General features: G+C 40.6%; 2 protein-coding genes across 11 annotated transcripts in view; both read left to right on the top strand.

The window, feature by feature from the left end:
- The window catches only part of grin1a (glutamate receptor, ionotropic, N-methyl D-aspartate 1a), a 32,649-nt gene extending 26,441 nt beyond the window's left edge, over positions 1–6,208 (top strand). For 7 of the 10 annotated variants that reach the window (XM_076757827.1, XM_076757825.1, XM_076757829.1 and 4 more), the window contains 2 exons: positions 666–776; positions 4,124–6,208. In XM_076757827.1, the coding sequence (XP_076613942.1) occupies positions 666–776; positions 4,124–4,192 (180 nt within the window). In that variant the 3' untranslated portion in view covers positions 4,193–6,208. The remainder of the gene's footprint in view (positions 1–665; positions 777–4,123) is intronic. The other 3 variants (XM_076757831.1, XM_076757832.1, XM_076757833.1) reach the window with 1 other exon arrangement.
- A 3,298-nt stretch (positions 6,209–9,506) lies between these two features.
- Positions 9,507–21,438, top strand: entpd2b (ectonucleoside triphosphate diphosphohydrolase 2b). The gene is made up of 9 exons (XM_076758995.1): positions 9,507–9,771; positions 13,705–13,822; positions 14,753–14,903; positions 16,094–16,253; positions 16,938–17,165; positions 17,265–17,534; positions 18,454–18,573; positions 18,834–18,968; positions 19,075–21,438. Exons 1-9 carry the CDS (start codon positions 9,655–9,657, stop codon positions 19,288–19,290), a joined length of 1,515 nt encoding a protein of 504 aa, XP_076615110.1. The 5' UTR covers positions 9,507–9,654; the 3' UTR covers positions 19,291–21,438.
- Positions 21,439–21,663: the final 225 nt, after the last annotated feature.

The raw sequence follows: 21,663 nt of genomic DNA, 5'->3' as shown, positions 1-21,663 counted from the left end.
TTTCTTATTTTTTATTTACTTATTTTATTTTATTTATTTTTGACAGGACTGTATTTCTAAATGTTTTCCAGAGTTTCTGACCAGGGTCAGAACGGAGTCCAGAGTAGATTCTAGATATTTCTTTATCATAATTGCTATACTGTTCAGTTGATCCATTCATTTAAGATCCTGTGTGTGTTGAGTAAGTGTGTGTTCAGGCAACAGTGAGCGTACAGGCAGCATCTTTTAGATGATTAAAGCAGTGCAACGTAGGTATCACAACCACTGACATCTTTACTAGTCATCACTCATTCCAATGCATTTCTAGGGGCCAACTGAATGTGTCAGCACATTTCTAGAGGACTACTGTGCCATCTTGTGTAGTCCCACTGTGATAATGTTGCGTAAAATGTAGACGAATGCCCTCATATATCAGACTGAGCAGACTATTTCCACTCTCACATCTAACAGGCTTTATCCCTTTCTTTCTCCCTCTTTGCACATTTTATATTTCCAAATGCTCTATTCTTTCTCACAAGGACCCTCCCTCTATTTAGACAATAAAAAGTAAGGTAATTTACTGGGGTGGTGGGTGGAGGTGGGAAGAGAGATTGGGTGAGACTGAAACCACGGTTATCACCCCAGCCAGAGAACATGAATAATGTTTCTACATATATTTATTTTAGGATAGGAAAAGTGGTAGAGCAGAGCCCGACCCCAAAAAGAAAGCCTCTTTTAGGTCCATCAGTACCACCCTGGCCTCCAGCATCAAGAGACGTAGGTCCTCCAAAGACACGGTAAGGAGACGAAGAAGCAGCATCTTCCCTTGTTTACTCCGCCTCTCTTTCCTCCTCTCCTCCTCTGTCTCTACTTTCACCCCTCTCCTTTCTCTGTCCTCTTTACCCACATCTCCATATTTGACCGCGAGACAGCGCCATGTTCCACTCACCCATTTCCACACGGCTCCGCGGCCTCTGCCACGTGTCTGTCCGTTCACCATCGATCAGCCATCACCATTTAGCATCTGTAGGTTCTCTGCAGGCGGAGGGTATCAGTGCAGGATCTCAGGTCAGGCCAGGCCAGGAGCTGGGCTCTGAATTTGGGGAAGGGGCTTCTCACGTGTCCGGGATTTTGGGGGGTTTTGATGGGATTAGTGGCGTGTGACAAAAGCAAGCAGTCTGCCAGTGGTGTTTTGTCTTGGGCTGCTCTTCCTCCCTGCCTCTGGTTTGGATGTGGATTTTGGTGATGGTGTCCATTTTTGGTGGTGTTGTGATGTGTGTGTGCTGTGTGTGTGTGTGTTTTTTTCTATATTTGTGTTGGTGTCCTGTCGTTTTTGACTGCTTGATCCTTTGTATATCCATCGCTTCTTTGAACCAATCCTGCGTGCACTTCCTGTGTTTGGATTTCAGCCGCTGTTGGTTTGCTTTTGGTTTGAAAAGCATGCGCTGGTATTGTGTCATTTTTCCAAAATCCATTTCCAAGGTAGTCGTGATGGCCAGTCGTCCTGGGAAGAAAACTAATGTCTTGTCCTTTTTATCAACATGTCTATTTCAGGATTACACTCATGGATTTCTATTAATCAATTTACTTTTTGCTTCGTCATATTTTGTTTGTCATAATTCTTGTTTATTTTTCAGTGTCCTTGTGGTGCATGCCTCTTTCGGGGTATATTTTCAGGTGGTGAAGACAGTCTTCTTTTATGTTTTAATTATTGTTTTGATGGGCTACAAATCTGTGAAGCCTTAGACTCTCACTGTGTTACAAATACAAGCTATTCTTTTTTTTTTCTTTTTTCTAAATCTCTTTTTGCACCATTTCTATATCTCTGTTTGACTCCTTTGTTGCAGCACAATGAGAGTGTCAGGCTTTCTTCATTCTTTCACAGTTCAGTTCAGTCCTGCTCGTTGCAGTTGGGAGGTTGTACTCCACAAGCGTGGAGTGCTCTGACAAACCAGTGACCCGCAGTCGTTTGTGCCCAGCTGCTCCGCCAGACATAGCTGGTCGCTGACCAAATCTGGCATGAGACCCTTAAAAAACCAGCAATAATCCCTGGAGATAGCACAGACACCTTCACAGAAAGGCTGCTGTATTAACATTGTGTTTTGAATGTGTTTCTCAGGGGAGATGTAGCCTATGGAAGCTAAGGGGTGACAAAGTAAAAAGGATTTTTTTTGTGTATTTTAATTTGATTTCCTGTCTTTCTCTCTTTCTACTTGCTTTAACTGTCTTTTTTGGTTTTTATGGATGTTTCTGCATTGAACCAAACCTCCTTTACTCCCCCCTGGAGGTTTCTCAATATAATTGTTCTCGTTGGAAGAGAAGAAGAGTCGGATCACCATTGTTAATATGTCTGTTTGAGGGTTCGGATGCTGGTTTTTGGAGCCCGAGTGGGCTCAAATGGTTCAAAGTGGAAAAATAAAACAGGATTTAGTGTAATTTTAAAAAGATGCTCCAATTGAAAGATTTGCCATCCTCAGTCTTTGACCATTATTTTGATTTTATATAAATGTTCTTCTTTTATATTAATGGATATCAATGGACTTGAGTGTCAGTGTCCCTCACCCACATGCCACACTGCTCCTCTCTCCCTCTGCAAGCATGCCAATGACTGTAATTGTCATAGCTGTAGTAACAGTAGAAGACATAGAGATAACCTTTGTAGCTGTGCCATATATTAAGAGGAATCACCATAGCTGTATTGAATAAGTAGCTTTATAACCATTAACTGTGGTTGTGATGTCAGTGAAGTGTCTCTCTTTTGCTGGTTCACTTGACCCCAGTAGGGTGCGCTGTTAGCAGGCCCTCAAGGTACAAGACATGAGGAGACCCAAATGGGGGCTGTAAGCCATATGATGATGCAACTCACGGGTCAAGGGCATGAGGAACATCCACTCTGACTCAATTTTGAAAATTAAACATTTTACTATTCAGTCTGGATGTTGCCCCATCTGTCAGCATGTTAGTTGCATCATAACAGCTTCTGAAGCTCATATGCTTGAATGTATTGGCTCTATCAGCTTGAAACGAGAGGCACTTAAATCCTAAGATCTTGCTTAATTGAGAAAGACAAAAAGTACATTTGAGATGGGTACACCAAGGCAAGACTCTTCCCTGTTTTGGTTCTGCAATACTGTATTCATCTGTAATGCATTCACTGTACAAACAAAACGTGTTTTCTTGCACATTGGACATTATGAAACAGGTCTTTCCAACGTATAGCTCCGTGAGTCTGGATTATGATTGGCATGTTGGAAATCAGCTGGACTGCAAAGAACACAATGCAGACAAGTTTATCACTTGTGTTCCAAAACATGAAGCAAAAAACAAAAATGTCACAAACTCCATTTATGATGTAATTAACAACACTAACAATGCTTTTTACGAATTGTTGTTTAACGAGGTTTCTATATTTTTGCTTAGCAGCAGAAAAAGCAGCCTCAGCACTGTAACAATGTGGCTTACTGCTGTCCGTCCACACACTCAAAAGACTCAGTCAAAAGCAAAATCACTGTTGCCATAGAAACTGCATGGAATCGGGCTCCTGTTTCCCCTCTCAGCACCGTAGACGCCTATAATTCAATGCACTCCGCTTTAAAAGAAGCACAGTGAAGCGGGGACTGGACGATAAGAGTCCGACACAACAGCACTTTGAAATCAGCCTAAAATTCATCTTCTCCTCCAGAGCTGCTAAAATTAGAGAAGCCGCCTGTCTGCATGCGTACAAATGTCTGTGGGGAGATAAATGAGCTGTCCGTTTCACCCGGGGAATGATCACCCGTCTTGTAAGGCCAAAAAATAAATGACACCTGATTCAAATTTGCTGTTGTCTAAACTGAGGAACTTACGTCTGCTCCCAACTAGCCCACCTCAGGCACGACCAAACTGCTTTGCAAAAATCCAACTAGACACATTCAACACAAAAACCACAAAACTGAGGTGTGCCTGAGAGGGGTTAGAGAACCCTCCTGCTTCCAGATTTCTGCAGAAATGAAGCACAGGTGTTCTTAAAATTAAAAAAAAAAAAAAAAGATGATCATACTAAGCTTTCAAAAACTAAGCTGCCAAATGCTGCTTTTGTCAAGGAATGACATGCTGTTATGTGTGTCCCTTCCTCCTTCCCCCCCATTTCTCTTCACCTCTGCAGCAGTACCCACCCACTGACATCACGGGCCAACTCAACTTGTCTGACCCGTCTGTCAGCACTGTGGTGTAAAGAGAGGGAGGCACTGACGTTCGCTCCCCGAGGAGAGAGGAAACGAGACGAGGAGGGAGTGGAGGGGACAGGAAGGGGGAGCCCATCTCCTCGTTCCCTTCGCCGTCGAAGCCGAAGCTTTCATTTCACCGCCTGCCAACGGAGCTTTCGAGGAAACTGCTTGCTGAAGAAGTGGCTGAAAAACACTGAACTTGCACCTTTTTTTAAGTCAGGATTACCTGGCGTTAGATGTTTGTAGGGTCCCTGAGCATGCACAGAAGAACCCATCTGACTCACATATACGATCTTTTCCTTCTGTATGTTATTAGCTAACTTATTTAACCTTGTTTTTGTCCTTTTTTCTCACAGAAATTTACTTAATGTTTGATGTTGACTACTTTCAAATTTCTGACCAGCTGTATAACTTTAGCAAGCCAGGTTTAGTTTGGTTAAGTAAATGGATAAACTAGTTTTGGTGCAAGTACTGTACACGACATATCACTTCCAATTAGGGCTTAGAAACCATATTAATATCTAGTTTTTCTTAACAACATATACTGCAATACAAGACGTACTGTAAGCTTCAATGGATATCAGATATTTTTTAACAGGGACTACCTGTGTTTTTAGCTACACTGTAAGGGTTTTTAGATGATGTTTGTTTCATTTGGAGGCACTAATCATGGCACTAATGGTGAGCGTAGGACTGATTTTGTTTACCGGTGAAGATGATGGAAGCATGTGTGTGCTTGTTTGTGAATAAGAGCTTTATGTACATGAATGATGAAATTGATTACTGTTATTTTGAAGGCTATATACCAGATTCTGTATTTTATCTTTTTCCCCTGTAATTTTATACTAATCTGCCAAATGCATGTTTTATTTCTAGTAAGCACTCAGTTTCTTAAAAAAAAAAATCTGTCAAGCTTTACTACCATTTATAGCAAGAGATAAGCAGGTGAACGTATGAACGCGCAGATTCATTTACAGTCTGATGAAACCGTTCTGTTTGGCTGGGGTTTTTACATCCGAACATGTTTGAGACACTCAGCCGTAAGCCATGTTGCGCTTGGGGATGCCCTCTCTCTTCCTCTCTCCTGCCAAAGCAGTCTTTCTCATTTCCAGTCTCCAAGGGGTTGCATCAAAGGGCCAGGTTTTTCACCCAACCAACACTCGGTGTTTCATGCAAAACTTCCTCCCTGCGCAGCGCCGGGGAACTTTTACATGAAGGAACCCGAGTGAATTGAAAGCGTGGCTCAGCTTGCGAGCTTGTATGCAGGTCTTGGTTAGATGCGAAAACAGGCCGTTTCCCATTTTCTGGAGCTGAGAAACCGCTGCTGTTTGTGCAAAAGACTATCACACCCTCTCTGGTGTCTGGCACTGCATAGCACTTTATGCTGAGGGGTCTCCCAAACTGTAAAAACAAACAAACAAACAAACAAACAAACAAACAAACAAACAAACAAACAAACAGAACCACTCCACCATCAGACAAAGATATTAACTTCTCCACATGTTTTAATTTCACAAACTGTCGTATCTGCAAAGTCTTTGCAAGACAAATAATGACACTTATCAAAGAAACTGCTGAAACAGAATTTGGTTTCTAAACTTGAACCTGAAGAGTTTGTTTCTGATCATGTTCTCATTCTGGCCTATGCATGCTGACGTGTTTCTCTCAGTGCTTTGTTTTTGGATGCCTGTTGTTGCTTTGTACAGTTCAGCTTAGGTTGAATGAACTGTAAATAGAGCCTGGTTCAGTGTAGATAGGGTTGAGGAGACCGCACTGCGCTTGTATTACGACTGCAGCTGAGAATGTTTTTAACTATAGTTACACACACACATATGCACGCACAAATGCACACACACACACACACACAGCCATGCTAACACACACACACACACACACACACACACACACACACACACACACACACACACAATGTTGTTTTTCTTACCTTTTCCAGTAAAGATCTTGCATTGACTCATCTTGTTTATACAACTGTAAATAAAATATACTTACATTGCCAAGTCTAACCAATCCTGTTATTTTATTATTTTTAGGCCTGCACCTAACAGTTGCATTATCATTTAATACGTTAACTTTTTTTTATTATTCACTTTATTGTATAGAAAATGTCAGGAATCCAGAAAAAAGGTCAAACAATTTCCCAGTGGCCATAGCTTCTTTTTGTCCAACCAACAGACTGAAACTAAAAGATGTTCAATTCCTGATGATATAATTCAGAAAAAACGCAGCAAATCCTCCAAGATAAATGATCTGAATTGTTAATATCCAAAATTGTTGACAATCAATTTCTTGTGACTGATTCTTTGGCTCATCATTTGAACACAAACTGTTCTTTATCCCTGCACGTTGGGAGTGAGCGTGTAACATCTTTGTAGAATAGCACAGCTATTTTAAGAGTTTCAAAGGCTTGACAGTTACAAATAATGTAAGCACACACTGAACCAGAAAAAGGAAAATCATATATATCAAAGAAAGAAGAAAAAAAGATGAAAAGAAACATACAAAAGGAAAACATTTGTTAATATAAGAAACAAAGAGAGAGTTTTTAAAAAAGCTAGTAATGAATCAAGGCAAGCAAGAGCATCCATTAAGGAAAAGTAGGTCTTGTGTGCAGTGGTCCATTGGTGAAGCAGCAGTGCGTGATGGATATTTTTAACAACTTTCCTGCTCCCCGACAGTCATCTTGCACAAGGCAATATGAGGACATCTTAAAAGAAAAACAGATTCTAAATAACAGTGATAGTACATTTTGTGCAGCACTTCTCAAAAACAAGCTTTCAAAGTGCAACACAAAGCAAAATTTTTTAAAAAAAAGACAAAGGGACTTAAAGTGATTAGAAGCTCCATTAATTGAAACTGAATCACGGTGCACAGGGTGCCAGATTTCAAAACTCTCTATGAGCATTCAGTCAGGATAATATCTTGGTGTGTGGGTCCTGCAGACTGCCTTTAGGCAGTATGGTTGACTCCTAACTCCTCTTACCAACCCTTCAAATAAAACTATAAGCAGCAATTTCCAACAAACAAGCTCAGACAATGCCAGCATGTATGACCTGCCCAGCAAGAAGTGGCAGAGAGCCAAACGCCAAAGGCTGGTGAACATTAGCTTATCAAATCAAGGGTTTTTCTTTTAAACCTCTGAAAATGTCATGTTGCAAACACAGACACAATGAGGGCTGGGGGTGCTGATCTAAAATGAGCAGACATGAATTTCAACGTATTTTTCTGAACAACCTTCACATGGAGAGGTTAGTAAAATGACTCCTCCAGTAGCTGAAATGATAGCGCTGGTTAGCCCACTGGAACGTGGCACCAACAGTCACTGTCACAGTCAGTATAATCTTTAATTAAATGTGGAAGTGTCATCATTAATTAGATCATGGCTGTCACTGTTAATTAATGGCATACCTTGCAGAGGCAGAGGTGGATCACAGCATATTGTCAGGTGAGACATTTGTTCTGGTCCGTCGGCCCTCTGCCCTGATCACAGCCGACACTCTGTCACACTTTGTCACAGAGATTAATGTGACTGAGTGCTGATTGGTCCTCCGCTAGGAAGATGTGATTTATGGCCGAAGCTTGATTTATAACTACCAATTTTCCTCATTTTCAATCGAATATTTTGAATTTTCCTATTGTTGTAGTGAGTTTTGACCTACATGTGAACTCCTATTTACTGTCAGTGACAATTAAAATAATAAAGTGGGTAATCAGAACAGTTAAGACTCAGCTGAGTGTTGCTCAGCTCTTTTACTGTAAATGACCTGAAATGGGTTTGCTAAAGCCTGATCACCTTGCATACCTTGACCACCTTTGCCATCCTGTCTTTATTAGTTTGAGGCAACCAGCCCAAGTTTCTCTATTGGGAAAAAAAAACAGTAAAATTCTGAAAACTGAGGTGAGGAAGGACAAATGCTGACAGTAACACTAACAGTGGTTCAGGTCTATTCCAGTGAAATATCTCAACAACTAACAGCAGTTACAAGAACAGGATCCTAAAATTGAGGCAGCTAAATGGAATTCAGCCATCAATAATTGTATTATTTATACCTGTGATTTTTCTACTGTGACATGCCAGAATGTCTTCCATGAAAGAGGCGGATTTGACTGAAAACGCACCTTGTTATCAATGACAGTGTGACATATTTGTACTCCATATAATGATATCTATATTGTGGATTATTCACCTTATTTTCCCTGACAACAAGGGTGACACCAAAACATAAATATAAATTAAACACATTTATATTCAAATGGCCTTTGGTCCCTGGGGAACTAACAGTAATGATGAATAATAATGGAAAATCAAATCTGTTATTTGACATGTTTTTTGATGATTTAACACAGATTAATAATCACCAGTAATATTCAGACCTATATTTTATTGTGGGGGTGGGGGGTAAGGGACCTGGATAATGGATAGGGGCCAAAAAAAGGACAAGTTGTAATTCCTCACATTGTCTTCCTCTTCTCTGCTCTGCAGTCAGTTTGGATTTCACATAAAGTTGGTCCCATTTTTATTGCCAGCTGCTTCAGTGCTCAGTTATTGGATGGTTGGCAGTTTGATAGCATTCAGATGTTTTACATCTCAGGTATTACAGAAGACACAGTCCATAAACTCAGGTGGCACAGTTCACCGCATGATACTTGTTTTAGCAATATCTAGCATATTATGAAGGATACAGAAATAAAAATGAGTGACCTCAGCGGCAACATGAAGAATAGCACAAGTGCAACAGTCAGAGGCGCCTTCAAAATAACTCATTATATATTCTGCTAAATTTAGACACCCTCTGAACAGGATTTCAGCAAAAATAGACTTTAAAAAAGCACAGGCAAAGTATAGGCCTGTAGTGAAAACTTCATTTCCATGCTCTACTCAGACATTTGCAAGTCACTTTTTAAGCTGCACCCATTCACATGCAAATACTGGACAAAAACAACAAGCAGCTCTTCAGTCCAACAGCCTACAATCTGGACCTGGGCCAGTTTAGACCACACCTTGCTTTCCCATTGATTGAATAATTATAGGTCATGTGATTTTTTTTTTTTTTTCTTTCTCTCTCTTATATAAGTTAAGGTGGAGATTATACCCAACCTCAATGACCGTTGAATGTTAATGAGCAGCGGTTTCTCCACCAGCTCTGGCCATCATAAAAACATTTTTCCCTCCATGGCACCAGTAGCCTTGGAGCTGCATTCATTCACTGACCGAGGAGCACATGGAGGAGGACTTGGCTGCGCTGGGAACATAAATTCAGGTCAGCCTTTGCTAGCTCAAGTGAAATGTAAAACAGGAGGCAGCAGCAGGTGAAGCGTGAACCACAGGCGGGCAGTGATAACGTCCGGCCAGCGGGAAGCCATCACCCACTTCTCCCACTTGGCCGCTATTAAGTGAGCGCTCATATTTCCAGCGGGCGCAGAGCGGAGCCGCACTTCTCACTTTCCCTTCATGGCTCAGCGCGCCGCTCATCCTGTCGTCCCCATCGCGCTGCTGGTCTTCGCACTTGTTGCAATCCTGCTCCTGACTGTCCCCACTGAAGACGTCCAGGAGACTCCGGGGTTCATGGTAAGGTCGGTTCCGTTGGGTATTTTGGGATCAGTGTTTGTCAGCGTGTTAACTTGTTTGTAGCCAGAGCTCTGGGGGCGCGCGCTGCGAGCAAAAGGTGTTAGACAGGAATCTGTGGCACTAGAGGATTCTGTGACATCAACACATCTTCCTTCTCCGTTAAGTTACACAGTTGCATCCTTGACTATCTTCAGAGTCATGAACGTCCTCTGCTCAGCTGTCGAACCTTAAATCAGTATGGAAGGCCAGGAGTGACAATATTAAATAATGTATCAAGTCCAATTAAAATTTTATCTAATATATGTGTGAATTATTACAGAGTCCAGGAGATGTCAGTGTTAAAAAAAAAAAAAATACACAACTTTAATTTGTGCAGACAATTTAATTGCAGAATTTATCAATTTCATGATCACTTATTTAAATTTACTTATTTAAATCTTAGATTGCATTTTGATGTTTTGAGATCCCTTATTTTTACATATTTTACAGGATAACAGACTGTAAAAAATTGATACTACTGATGATACTGCAGTTATCATCCTGTTCATCAAAAGTCTGGTTCGGGGCTTTCAATCTCTTCATCAGCGTTTTAAAAGATGGATGAAAAGAGAAAGTTTATGTGTCCTGTTAACTCGTCATTATCATTTCAACAGCATTTTTCACTGATTACCAATGTTTTATGACCTTGTTCATATTGAAATATATCAATTTAAATGCTGTTGAAATAATTGCAATGAATAGAATTTTTTATAGGAATGGTACCTTGAATGTCAACTCCCATTTGTGATAACAAGTATGCCAGAAATCTTCCGGTGGAAAAATGACAGAAACCTTACAGGGGCTGGACAGAACACAAGTCTATATGGATGACATCCTAGTTCATGGAGAAACATGGAGATCCATGATGGATGTCTGGAGCAGGGACTAAATGTAATTGAACAAAGCTAAATGTAAGTTCAAACAGTGGCAAAGTTGCATCTTGGGGCATATCTTTGATGAGAGTGGCCTGAGACACACCCTCAACACATATCAGAGCTCAAGCAGTTTCTTGGAATGTCTATGATGCTATCAAGTTACAGGCTTGGAGGGGCCCTGCTGCAGCAGCATGGTGAGGACTGGAAACCTGTGGCCTACTGCTCCAGGAGACTCAGGGATGACCTGGTATGGTCAAATAGAGAAAGAGTGCTTGAGCTCCTGGTACCCTTAATGAACAGTAAAGACCATGACAGTAAGGTGCCAGAGGCTGCTGATGAGACTCATGCCCTTTAATCCAGAGGCTGCACCAGAAAGCCTTTAGCAGCAGCTGATGCTCTCAGCAGGAGTACAGTTCAAAGTTTTAGAGATGAGATGTGGCGGCACAGATAGACTCAGTCCTGAGCCACATCCAAGCTACACCACAGGGGTTGCAACAGATGAAAGACCACACAGCCACAGACCTCCAGCTCCAGGTCATCCACTTCTCAATTGAATTTACAGAGCAGTTACTGTACAGGGCGATGCTTTCTTCCTCTAGCGCTCAGTCCTGCAGAGCTTTGATGAGTCAGAAGGTTTGGACAGCTTTACCCACACTGCCTGAGACTTTAGACCTGAAATGGCCTGACAAGGAAGAAGTCAAGCAAGCAGATGCAGCCGCCAAGCAGAGACAGACATACTACAATAACCACAGGAACGGGGTGACAAATCTACCTTTACTGAACCCAGGAGACAGTGCCCTCATGAAACATACACCACTTGTGTTCTAGTTCTTTCCTAGACACCTGCAGATCACCACATCAGTGCTTACTGGATGCAAACAAACAAAAATGAGTAGGCAACTCCAGAGAAAACTTTTGTTTCTGTAGTTTATTATCTGTATTGATTGATTTGCTCAATGGAAATCAAGGTACAACGAAGAGACAAAGTAGGTTCTGCTGGCCTGAGGATTAAGACAGCCAAAGACTGTTTGTTTCCTACTGCTGGAAGAAATGTAGTTGTAAAAACATTGGTTGTATTATACTTATTCAGCTTTACATCTAATAATTCCAACAGGAAACCTCAACTGACAAACGTGAAAGATAGTGCGGTGCTGTTCAGGCATTCAGAGCAGGATCGCTGCACAGATCAACTCCAGCCTCTGTTCCCTCTGCTCCCTCGTTTTTGTGCCACCGGCTAAATGTCCCTTGGTTCCTTTTTTAGTATAATGTAGCCACCCTTTCATTCAGCAACAATGATGTCGACCCGTCACGAAAAGGACACAAAAGGGTTTTTCTTACATTTTTCAGGGAAAGTGCAACAGTTCTCATAGTGTATCAAATGAAAGGACAAAGCAGATCATTAGAGCTCCTCTGTGTTTTTGGCAAGTGATGGAGCGAGTCCTTACAACTGACTGCACAGCAGTAATGAGAAAATATTATGAGGAATACCGAGGCACACTTCCACATGATGTTACTGGTCACCTGTTGAGCTGATTTGAGAAGTTCAGTGTTCGCAAATGCCCGACTGAGGAGGGATGAGCATGTGTGTCTGTTTTTGCACATGGATTTGTGTGTGCGTGCGTGCGTGAGTGTGTGGTCCCTCACTCACATACCTTCTTGCATGGCTGGATTTCTACACATTGTGAGTGTTTCCTTTCAAAGCTGTGGCGGTAATATTTTATTCCGCATTGTGGTGAAAGGGGAAGCACTGTCAGGGCAACAGGCTTTTCAGCACAGAGAGTGGACAACAGCATTTGAGGAAGTTTTTCTAGCCTTCAGATAAATGGTGGGAACACAGGTGCAGGATATAAAACTGTCCTTTCAGTTTTGATAGGTATCTCTATTTGATAGATATCTCTATTTAAGGATAGGGAATAAAGTGTACTGACATATTTTAAGTTCCTCATATGGTAATAAAGTGTTATGGTAGAGACTGCATCCACGAACAGGATGATAAGATGCACCTGAGGGTTCAGTTCCCACAACATTCACCTTTACTGCAGCAATGCTAAGTTTACAGCCACTATATCTTATCATTTGTATCTGGTAGTCATGAGATTTGCCTCTCGTAGATATGATTTTGTCACTCCTTGGTGAAGGCGCTTCCATAAAGACACAAAATTTGAAATCTTAACTCGAGGATTATCCCTAAATCAGATGATTTATCTGCATGAAGAGGCTTAAGTTGGGCTTTTTGGATCTATTTAGCTGGTTCTTGTTAAGAGTTCAGCTGTATGAAGACAGGTGAAGACATGAGTGGGCTCTGCCACTCAGGTAGGTTAACAGTTACTGTTGGTGCAATTATTTACTGCCACCAAATCCCTTTAAATGCCTCAATGTGAAATTGAAAAGTTTTAAAAAGCATGTTCCCAGGATGATTGGGACAGATCAGTGTCATATCAGATATCAGATGGTCTGGAGAGTGAATGAGCCCCAGATTCAAAAGATTTCTATTTGTTGAACTGATCTTTGCATGAAGATACTTCACAAACACTGTTTCAATTTGCACATTTTCATGCAAGATGCAGGCTGTGGACCAAAAACTGCCTGGATTTTAAAGGAGACAAGTCCATTTCAGGATTTATATTTTGTAGCTATGGTGTTAAGCGGCTCGAAAGGAATTTGTGAATCTTGTGTGTACAATACAAAAGCTGTACATCAAAGTACTGAAACCATACCAATGACATCAGTAAGACTGAACATTTAAAGCTGCTTCACAGAGAACAAGTAAGTCAAGATGTAAAGACTATGATCACATGGAGAAACATTGTCAAGGCTGAACATACTTTCCGCTTCAGAGCTAACATAGGTATGTTGAATATGAATAAGCTAAAACAAAAAAAATGGCATTATTAGTTAACCAGACAAATACCTTCTCGAAGCTACAATTCAGGTCACACAGCCTGGTCGCAACCTTTTCAACCTCCTTCACTGTTTTTACCCCTTTTGATGTTTTTCTTCTGCCTCTTGCTCTCTGTAGTATGGGATTGTCTTGGATGCTGGATCTTCGCACACAGCTCTGTATATATACAAGTGGCCGGCAGACAAGCAGAATGGCACAGGCGTGGTCACCCAGCACAGTGAATGTCACGTTAAGGGTGAGTGTCAGCACTTTCTCCATCAACAATCTGTTTGGAGACGTGGCTTTGAAAGGCCTTTTTTGGCTCAGGTAAGTTAACTGAACTAGTGTGAAATTATTACCTCATTCGAGGTAATGAATGGAAATCAGTACAGTGCTATACTGACCATGCACGGTAGTTTTAACCCTTACATAGTGATACTGAAATATAATAATAAAAAAAAAAAAGAACACTAGGAACATGCACTCCTAATGGCCACTCCTCCCTTCATTTAAGAGCATTATATGTTTAGTTTACTTTAAAACTGGCCAACTTTAAGATGTTTTTCTTGCTATATTCACCAGTGGTTTGAATCTGAAATGCCGCCAGTTGTTTCCTATGAATTGATGATCATCACAGCACAACACAGCGAGTGAAAGTAATCTGTGTCTCACAGAAGCAATTGTGAACCGGGAATGAGTCATGAGTGGAGCTCTGTGCTTTTCCACTCCTGCCAAAGGCTTTTTATGTTTCTTGACTGAGATAAACAAACACTTTTCCACCAATTAGTCATGAGCATGGTGTTTACATTGTCACGTTTCATAATTGTAAAAATGTCCCAGTCAGAAGTGAACTTTGACCTTTAGGTGGATGTCTGAGAAAGATAGAACTACACACTCCTAAAAATGCAAATCAGACACAAGATCTCCTCAGTTCATTTGTCACATTTGCTTTCTTCACAGTTTTTTATGGACTCTGTTATCAGGGACTTGTGGTAACAGTAAGGAATAACTAACATGCAGTTCATTTTTCAGTTTGAGTCAAGAAATGAACTCATTTTCAAAGGTCACCCACTGTTGTGAGGAGATTATCACTGTTTTGTGAGGAACAAGATTCTGCACGTCTATAATGTAATCAGGTGTTTGGTTTTTTTTATCTCTCGCTCGCTTTTGTTCATCTCTCGCTCAGGAGGAGGGATCTCTAGCTATGCGGGCCAACAGGGAGCAGCAGGGCAGAGCTTAGAGGCGTGTCTTGACCAGGCAGTGACGGCCATCCCCAAAGAACGGCACCACGTCACACCTGTGTACCTGGGAGCCACGGCTGGCATGAGGCTTCTGCAGTGAGTCAGTGTGTGTGTGTGTGTGTGTGTGTGTGTGTGTGTGTGTGTGTGTGTGTGTGTTTATTTTGCTTTGTTTCCTCAAATCTGGTCTAGTTGTATGACTTGTCCTCCGCTAAGCCTTTCACACAGTGTGATAATAAGACACACTACACTAAAATGTTCTTGAAGACATGATTATTTACCTTATGCCTTGTAAAACCAGCATTAAAATATTAAATAAATACAAAGCGTAGATATGCCTCACATATTGGTAGCTCATATATCATTACATAAGTGAGAAAAATGAAATATTGCTCATGGTCCAATGTCCTCTGTGAGTGTGACTGAATACTGCAACTACGCATCATCATATCAGAGGCAGATAAATGAATTTACTTGTATTGTTGCTTATTAAAATCTGATATCAGCATCAGGCCTGAAATTGCATATTGGTGCATTTCTTTTAAACAGTATCACCAGTGACATCCTTTTAAAAATAAGTCATAGTGCAGTGGAAGAAAAATGATTTCCACGGAATATGCAGACATCTGGACTCACAGCAGTTATACAGACATGTTCTTGGCTCAGTGAACTTGTATTTCTTATCTTGCATTACATATTTACATATTTTGCATACAGAGCATCTGTGGCCTGTGTCTGGTAAGATATGAGCCCTGTAGGCGCTCATCATTTCTTTATTTAAACGAGGGAATACAAACACATGATGATCTAACTCGTCATGTGTGGAGTTTGCTGTCTTGGCTTGGTTGTTAAGATAGCTTTCTTCAAACTGTTTGCGTCTTGCTCTTGTTCTAATTAGCAATCTGATCGATTATGAAGTGAGACGGTGTGACTGAGGGTGAAGATCTGAGAGCACAGAGTAGGTGAGGTATGACTTCATGCAAATATGCAGCAGAAAACAGCTGCCCAATCATTCAGTCGGAGATGAAGATGTAAATCATTCGCTCAGTGCAGACGTGTCCAAAGGCTGCAGTTGATGTAACTCCATACAGTCAGTGTGAATGAACTAATTTAACTGTTCCTGCAGTGCTGGTTGCAGCTCAGGTCTTTTAATGATTTAGATTACACAAAAGATGCATGCGTAGAAAGGAAGGAACAAAAACTGTTCTCATAACTAAAATGCCATTAAGTGATAGAGAGTTTCTGTCCTCAGCTGTCTGACTGGGATGAGTCCTTTTTCTCCCAACCAGCATCTCCAGCCCGGAGCAGTCGGCTCAGATTCTGCGGGAAGTGGGCCACAAAATCCAGTCCTACCCTTTCAGCTACCAGGGGGCAGCCATACTGAGCGGTCAGGAGGAGGGGGCTTACGGTTGGGTCACCGTCAACTATCTGTTAGAGAACTTCATAAAGGTACCATAGCATGTGTGATGTGTGCATTTGTAGTCATCAGGCTGCCAGAATTTTAATATAAAGCTAATATAATGTCTTTATTGTATTTCTTTTCCCCACTTTCATTTTCTCTCTATTTCTATCTTTCTCTTCATCTGCCTGACTGTACTTTCACTTGTCTTTCTGTAGTCTTACTGTTTGTCTGTCTGTCTGTCTGTCTGTCCATCTGTTTGTCTATTGCTGCCCCCCTCTGTCAAAATATGTGTATGGTTCGGAGGGTGGGAAATTGGGAGAAGGGAACAAGGGTAGGAGTAGTGACTTCACTTGTTTCTGTAATATTTGCAAATCTTTAAAAAAAAAAGAATGATTTCCCATTAAGTAATTAATTGAAAAAAAATGTCTTGCTTTTGCACTGAATTGTTGAAAATATGATCTGACTGGAGGTGTTTGCCTCTTTAAAGCAGATGTAGTGGGTGACTGATGGCACCTAGTGGCCACTTTAACACAAAGGCTCTTGTATCAGTGTTCCCTCTGATGTCAAATGTGACTGTGTGTTATCAGCTTGTTGATGGGGATGAATCTCTGGGTTGACTGGGGAAATTTGGACAGGCAGCGTGAGCGAATGAAATTCCTCCTCCTCCCCTTATAAAGCAATGTGTAGAAAATGGGCCACTGCTCTTATTATTTCTTATTATTTCCTTGCAGTATGGTTTCGTGGGACACTGGTTCAGCCCCGGCAGGCCCACAGTGGGTGCACTAGATTTCGGCGGGGCGTCCACCCAGATAACATTTGCCACTCAGGAGGAAGTAGAGGACAAAAACGACATGATTAAGCTGCGTCTTTATGGCCAGGAATACTCTCTGTACACACACAGCTTCCTGTGCTACGGCCAGGACCAGGTCCTCAAGAGACTGCTGGTTCATATAGTGAAGGTAGTGTAGCAGGCCACACTCACTAAAACTCACACTTCATAGTTAAAATCTACATTACGTCAGCATCTCTCTCTCTCTCTCTCTCTCTCTCTCTCTCAGTCTCAGGGTTACTCTGGCTCAGTCACTCACCCCTGTTACCCTGCAGGCCACAGCAGAACTTTAAAGCTGAACAGTATATTCAACTCTCCATGTACGGCAAAATACAAACCCAGCTCCTACGACTCCCAGGCCTCTCTGACAGTACAGGGCAGCGGGCATTATGAACACTGTGTGGGCAACGTGTCTGAGATCTTCTCCTTCGACAGCTGCCCCTTCTCCCAGTGCTCCTTTGATAAAGTCTTCCAGCCAAATGTCACCGGTAGCTTCGTGGTAAGAATGGCTGGAGGGAATGGATGATGCAGAGAGGTTATCCACACTGGCAATATAGACTAAAGGTCAGCCTGTACACAAGAGGTACAGACAGAATATTACTGATGCTTACAAAGTTCATCGTTTTTTGCTGTTGTCACAACCACAGATAGTCAAACTGTATGTCAGAGATTATATACATAGCTAACACTGTATAGCACTCAAACAAAAATGTAAAGCATGCATGCATAACAATCAGCACTGATCTAAAATTTAAATGGAAATCTATGAGCAGACTGAACTTCAATGTGACATCTGTCCTTCAAAAGCAGCAATGCCACAGTATAAAAATATTCCACTACGTGTAGAAATCCTGCATTCGAAAATCTACTCAGCTAAAAGTTTTTGCAGCAAAATGTGCATAACTATCAAAACCATGTAAATCAAAGTTGTATTTATTCACAGCTGAAAGCAAAAATGTGAAAAAAAAAAAAAAAAAAAAAAAAAGCAGAAAAAATCCAGTGTTAGTGTTTAAAATGAAACTTCTTCTGGTGCTGTAGAGGAGTTTATATGAGTTTATCATATTTATAATATCCTGTTTTTGATGCAAACTACGCTCAGGTAAACGTACTGAAGTACAAAATACAGTATTTCTCTCTGAAATGTCGTAGAAGAAAAATAGAAAGTCTCAAAAAATCTAAATACTTAAATAAAGTACAGGTATTTGGCTAAATGAATGAGTGGATTAATAGATACTGAGAATGAACATCTATTTATTAGCCTAGCTTTGTAATGGTGTAAGAATTACTGCAACTAAAGTGCAGAATTACATATTCTATAGACATTATATTATATGTTATTTTCTATTGCTCTTATGGATAATTATTTTCGATGGCCCAGAGTCTGAATTTTGTGTTCTGTCCTCTTTCTGTGTTATCAGGCGTTCTCTGCATTCTTCTACATTCACGCCTTCCTGCAGCGAATCACTAGCATCACCGTGAACACGCCTGCACAGCTGGAGGAGGCCGCCAAGACCGTGTGCATGATGACTTTCAATCAGGTAATGTTCTTTTCCTTTTATGTTCTATTGATGGATAATATCTCGTGTGTGTGTTCATGCATGTGTGTCGCGCTTCAGTGAATGGAGTCTGCAGTGTGACACCTGACCAGTTTACATTTTCTCTGGGTAATTTACAGTTTATTTAGCAATGCTTTAAATGCCTTTCTTGATGGATGAAGAAGTGAACTGTGTTTACAGACAGCAGTTTCAAGGGAGCCCGTGTAGTAATGTCCTTGATACAGTCTTGGTTTCTCTTCCAGATGCTGATTCTTGCTCCAGAGCAGAAGTCTCGTTTGCAGGACTACTGCGCTTCCTCTGTGTTTGTTAAGATTCTCATGTTGAGAGGATACAGATTTGATGAGACGTCGTTCCCACGAATTTCCTTCCAGAAGAAGGTGAGAACTTCATCTCTCCTCAATGCTCATTTGCAAAGGCACATAAAATAAAATAAAGACCCATTTTCCACTAGCTTGCAGTAATCATGTGTTGCTGATCCTCCAGGCAGGGGACGCCTCGGTGGGTTGGGCTCTGGGCTACATGCTCAGTTTGAGCAATTTGCTGCCGGCAGAGAGAGTGGGCCTGAGGAAGGCCCTGACCCCTGGAGCGTGGGGAACGCTTATCTTTCTCTTTGTCCTCCTGCTGGCAGCAGTCCTGGTCTTCATCGTACTCCGAGCTCGTGATGGAAGGAAGAAAGGAGGCAGTGAAAGCACCATCTAGATGCTGCAACAACATGCAGTACAGCGACAAAACAGAAAGACAGTAATGCTTTTTTTGTTGGTTCTTTACTCCAGCACACTGGATCTGAATTTGAGCTTTATTCAAGGATGTCCACATTATGAACAGTAGGAACTGTTTTTCTTTGTGTACATAGTACCCGAATTTTAGGTTAATATAGCAAGACAGTAATCCTATACAAATGCAAACACCCTCAAATTACAGCTGAAAGTCACGGCTTTAACTTCATAGTTTTTATTTATTTCAAATCCAGTGTGGTGGAGTTCAACACAATGAAAAACATGTCACTGACCAAATACTGTCAAACTGCTCTGTAGGTTTAAGGGGAGACACTACAGGTGAAAGCATCATTTTTTCATACTCTGGTCAATTTTGAGTTGACTTCTTTCAGACTCGTGGAAAGAAAAAATAATTTAAACATTAATTCTTTTTCATTCATGCACATATTTAATAGATAATAACTCATTTGCATATTTTAACATTTAAAAAATGTAACACAAACAATAATTGTCTTTATGTAAGTAATGAACTGGAGCTGTTTCATGGTGATATCTGTTTCTATCCTGTTCACCTGCAGTGTCTTGTTTCTTGTCTAAAAACGTATACATATCTTTCAAGGACATTTTCTCAGAATTTGTTTTTTTTTTTCTCACTCTGAGCCAGAAATCTTTACTTCAGTAGAACTCACATACACCAAACTTAACCGTTTAATTCCTACCTGTATTCTGAAGGTCTTTGCAGAGGGGTTTGTTCATGTATCACTCAGCCTGCTTTATATAACATTTTAATTCTGAAATCAAGGTCAGATGGATCTTTTTATGTTTATTGACAATATTTTATGATTTATGGAGGGATAAAAAGAGATGTCAATTAACTTAAACAAGAATTTTTCAGCTGCCTTTATTAATGTTCAGATTTATAAAGAGACAATAACTTCATATATCACATATTCAGACATTAAAATTCAGAGAACTTGTAATACAAAAAGTAATTGTCTTAATGTAAGTAATCAACTGAGGATGTTTCATGGTAATATATATTAGTTAAAATGTTTGCCCTGTTCACCTGTCCTGCCTTAAAAACAGCCCTTCCCTGGTGGCACTGGAACTACAAAGAGGTCTGAATGTAATTTTTATTCTTGAAGTCAAACCACTTTTTGGTTGTACAGACTGTAAGAGTCCCAGCTTTTTTGTCTTTTATAAAAGGTGTGACTGAACTCTGAAGCATTGTAAAAGTAAAATGAAGCACACTATGGAGATAACTTAAACATTCAAAATGTCAGCAGTCCCTATTTTCAGATTTTGTATTCAAAGATGTTTTTCAGGCGGAAGGGTTTATTCATATTATCGTCTGTTTAGATTACATTTTGCACAGCGGTGTTTTGAGCTAAATGCTAACAGGAGCGTGCTATCATGCCCACAGTGATAATGTGTCGCTTTTATTTGCCCTTTCCCTCTGCATTACAGGCTGAGGTGAAACATGAACACAGCTGAACAGAATCCAGAAAATGTTTGCATGAAAACATTGTTGACAAATATAGATCAATTCACATTTAACGGGTGATAAGTGGTCTCTAACATTATCATTTACTGCATTTCAAGACGTTTCTGCTGCAACATTAGTCTAAAGACATTCCAATATGTCGCAGGTTTGCAGGCATGAAAATGCAAAGACAACTTGTGACATGTAGCTGTGCTAAATAAAGATTTTGGTAGCAACTATTCATTGTCAGGGCACCTTTTCCAGGAACGTCCAAGATGGTTCAGAGCCATTAAAGCCTCCACATATTGAATTTTTATGTATATTTTAGCTTTTTTTTTTTAATTATTCTTAGGGCTTAATAAGATTTTTCTTTTTTTAAATAATTAGGCAGTCCAGTGAAGGTTGGTGCAGGTGCCTGTGTGTTTCTTTCAAGCCATTCAGTCAATGTTAGATGCAGTGTGACAAAAAAGGTTATAGATTCAACAAATGTGATATCTTCCCAACATTTTCACCAGAACTAGGCACATTAAAAGCCTAGTTCATATGAGGTCACTGTGAAGTTTGAATTATCATAACATTACTTTGCTCTTTGTGGATCATGTTGTGTATTTTACTCCAGATAACAAAATAAATGTTTTGTTTTATTTTTGTTTTGTTTTGTTTTGTTTTGTTTTGTCCTTTGCTCAAGTATCGTGCTGTATTTGGGTCCTCTCCATTCAGCGAATTATGTTTCTTTCCGTCCATGGTCTGCTCAGGACTACAACTATCAGAATGCTTTGCTTTACGGAAGTGTACGGCTCGTTCTGATGACTTCCGGTATAATCGTCTTGCCCTCAGAATAAAAGCGGAGATTTTTAGTTCTTTTTCAGATAG

The sequence above is a fragment of the Chaetodon auriga genome, chromosome 19, assembly GCF_051107435.1.
Source record: "Chaetodon auriga isolate fChaAug3 chromosome 19, fChaAug3.hap1, whole genome shotgun sequence".
Classification (NCBI taxonomy): domain Eukaryota; kingdom Metazoa; phylum Chordata; class Actinopteri; order Chaetodontiformes; family Chaetodontidae; genus Chaetodon; species Chaetodon auriga.
Note: the sequence above shows the minus strand (reverse complement) of the source record. Positions and strands in the feature narration are given on the sequence as shown.

Bases quoted from the DNA above. Each gene is read 5' to 3' on its own strand.
- entpd2b (XM_076758995.1), top strand. From the start codon at position 9,655: ATGGCTCAGCGCGCCGCTCATCCTGTCGTCCCCATCGCGCTGCTGGTC. The intron at 9,772-13,704 runs GTAAGGTCGGTT...TGCTCTCTGTAG, and splicing joins AGGAGACTCCGGGGTTCATG to TATGGGATTGTCTTGGATGC. The intron at 18,574-18,833 runs GTAATGTTCTTT...TTTCTCTTCCAG, and splicing joins GCATGATGACTTTCAATCAG to ATGCTGATTCTTGCTCCAGA.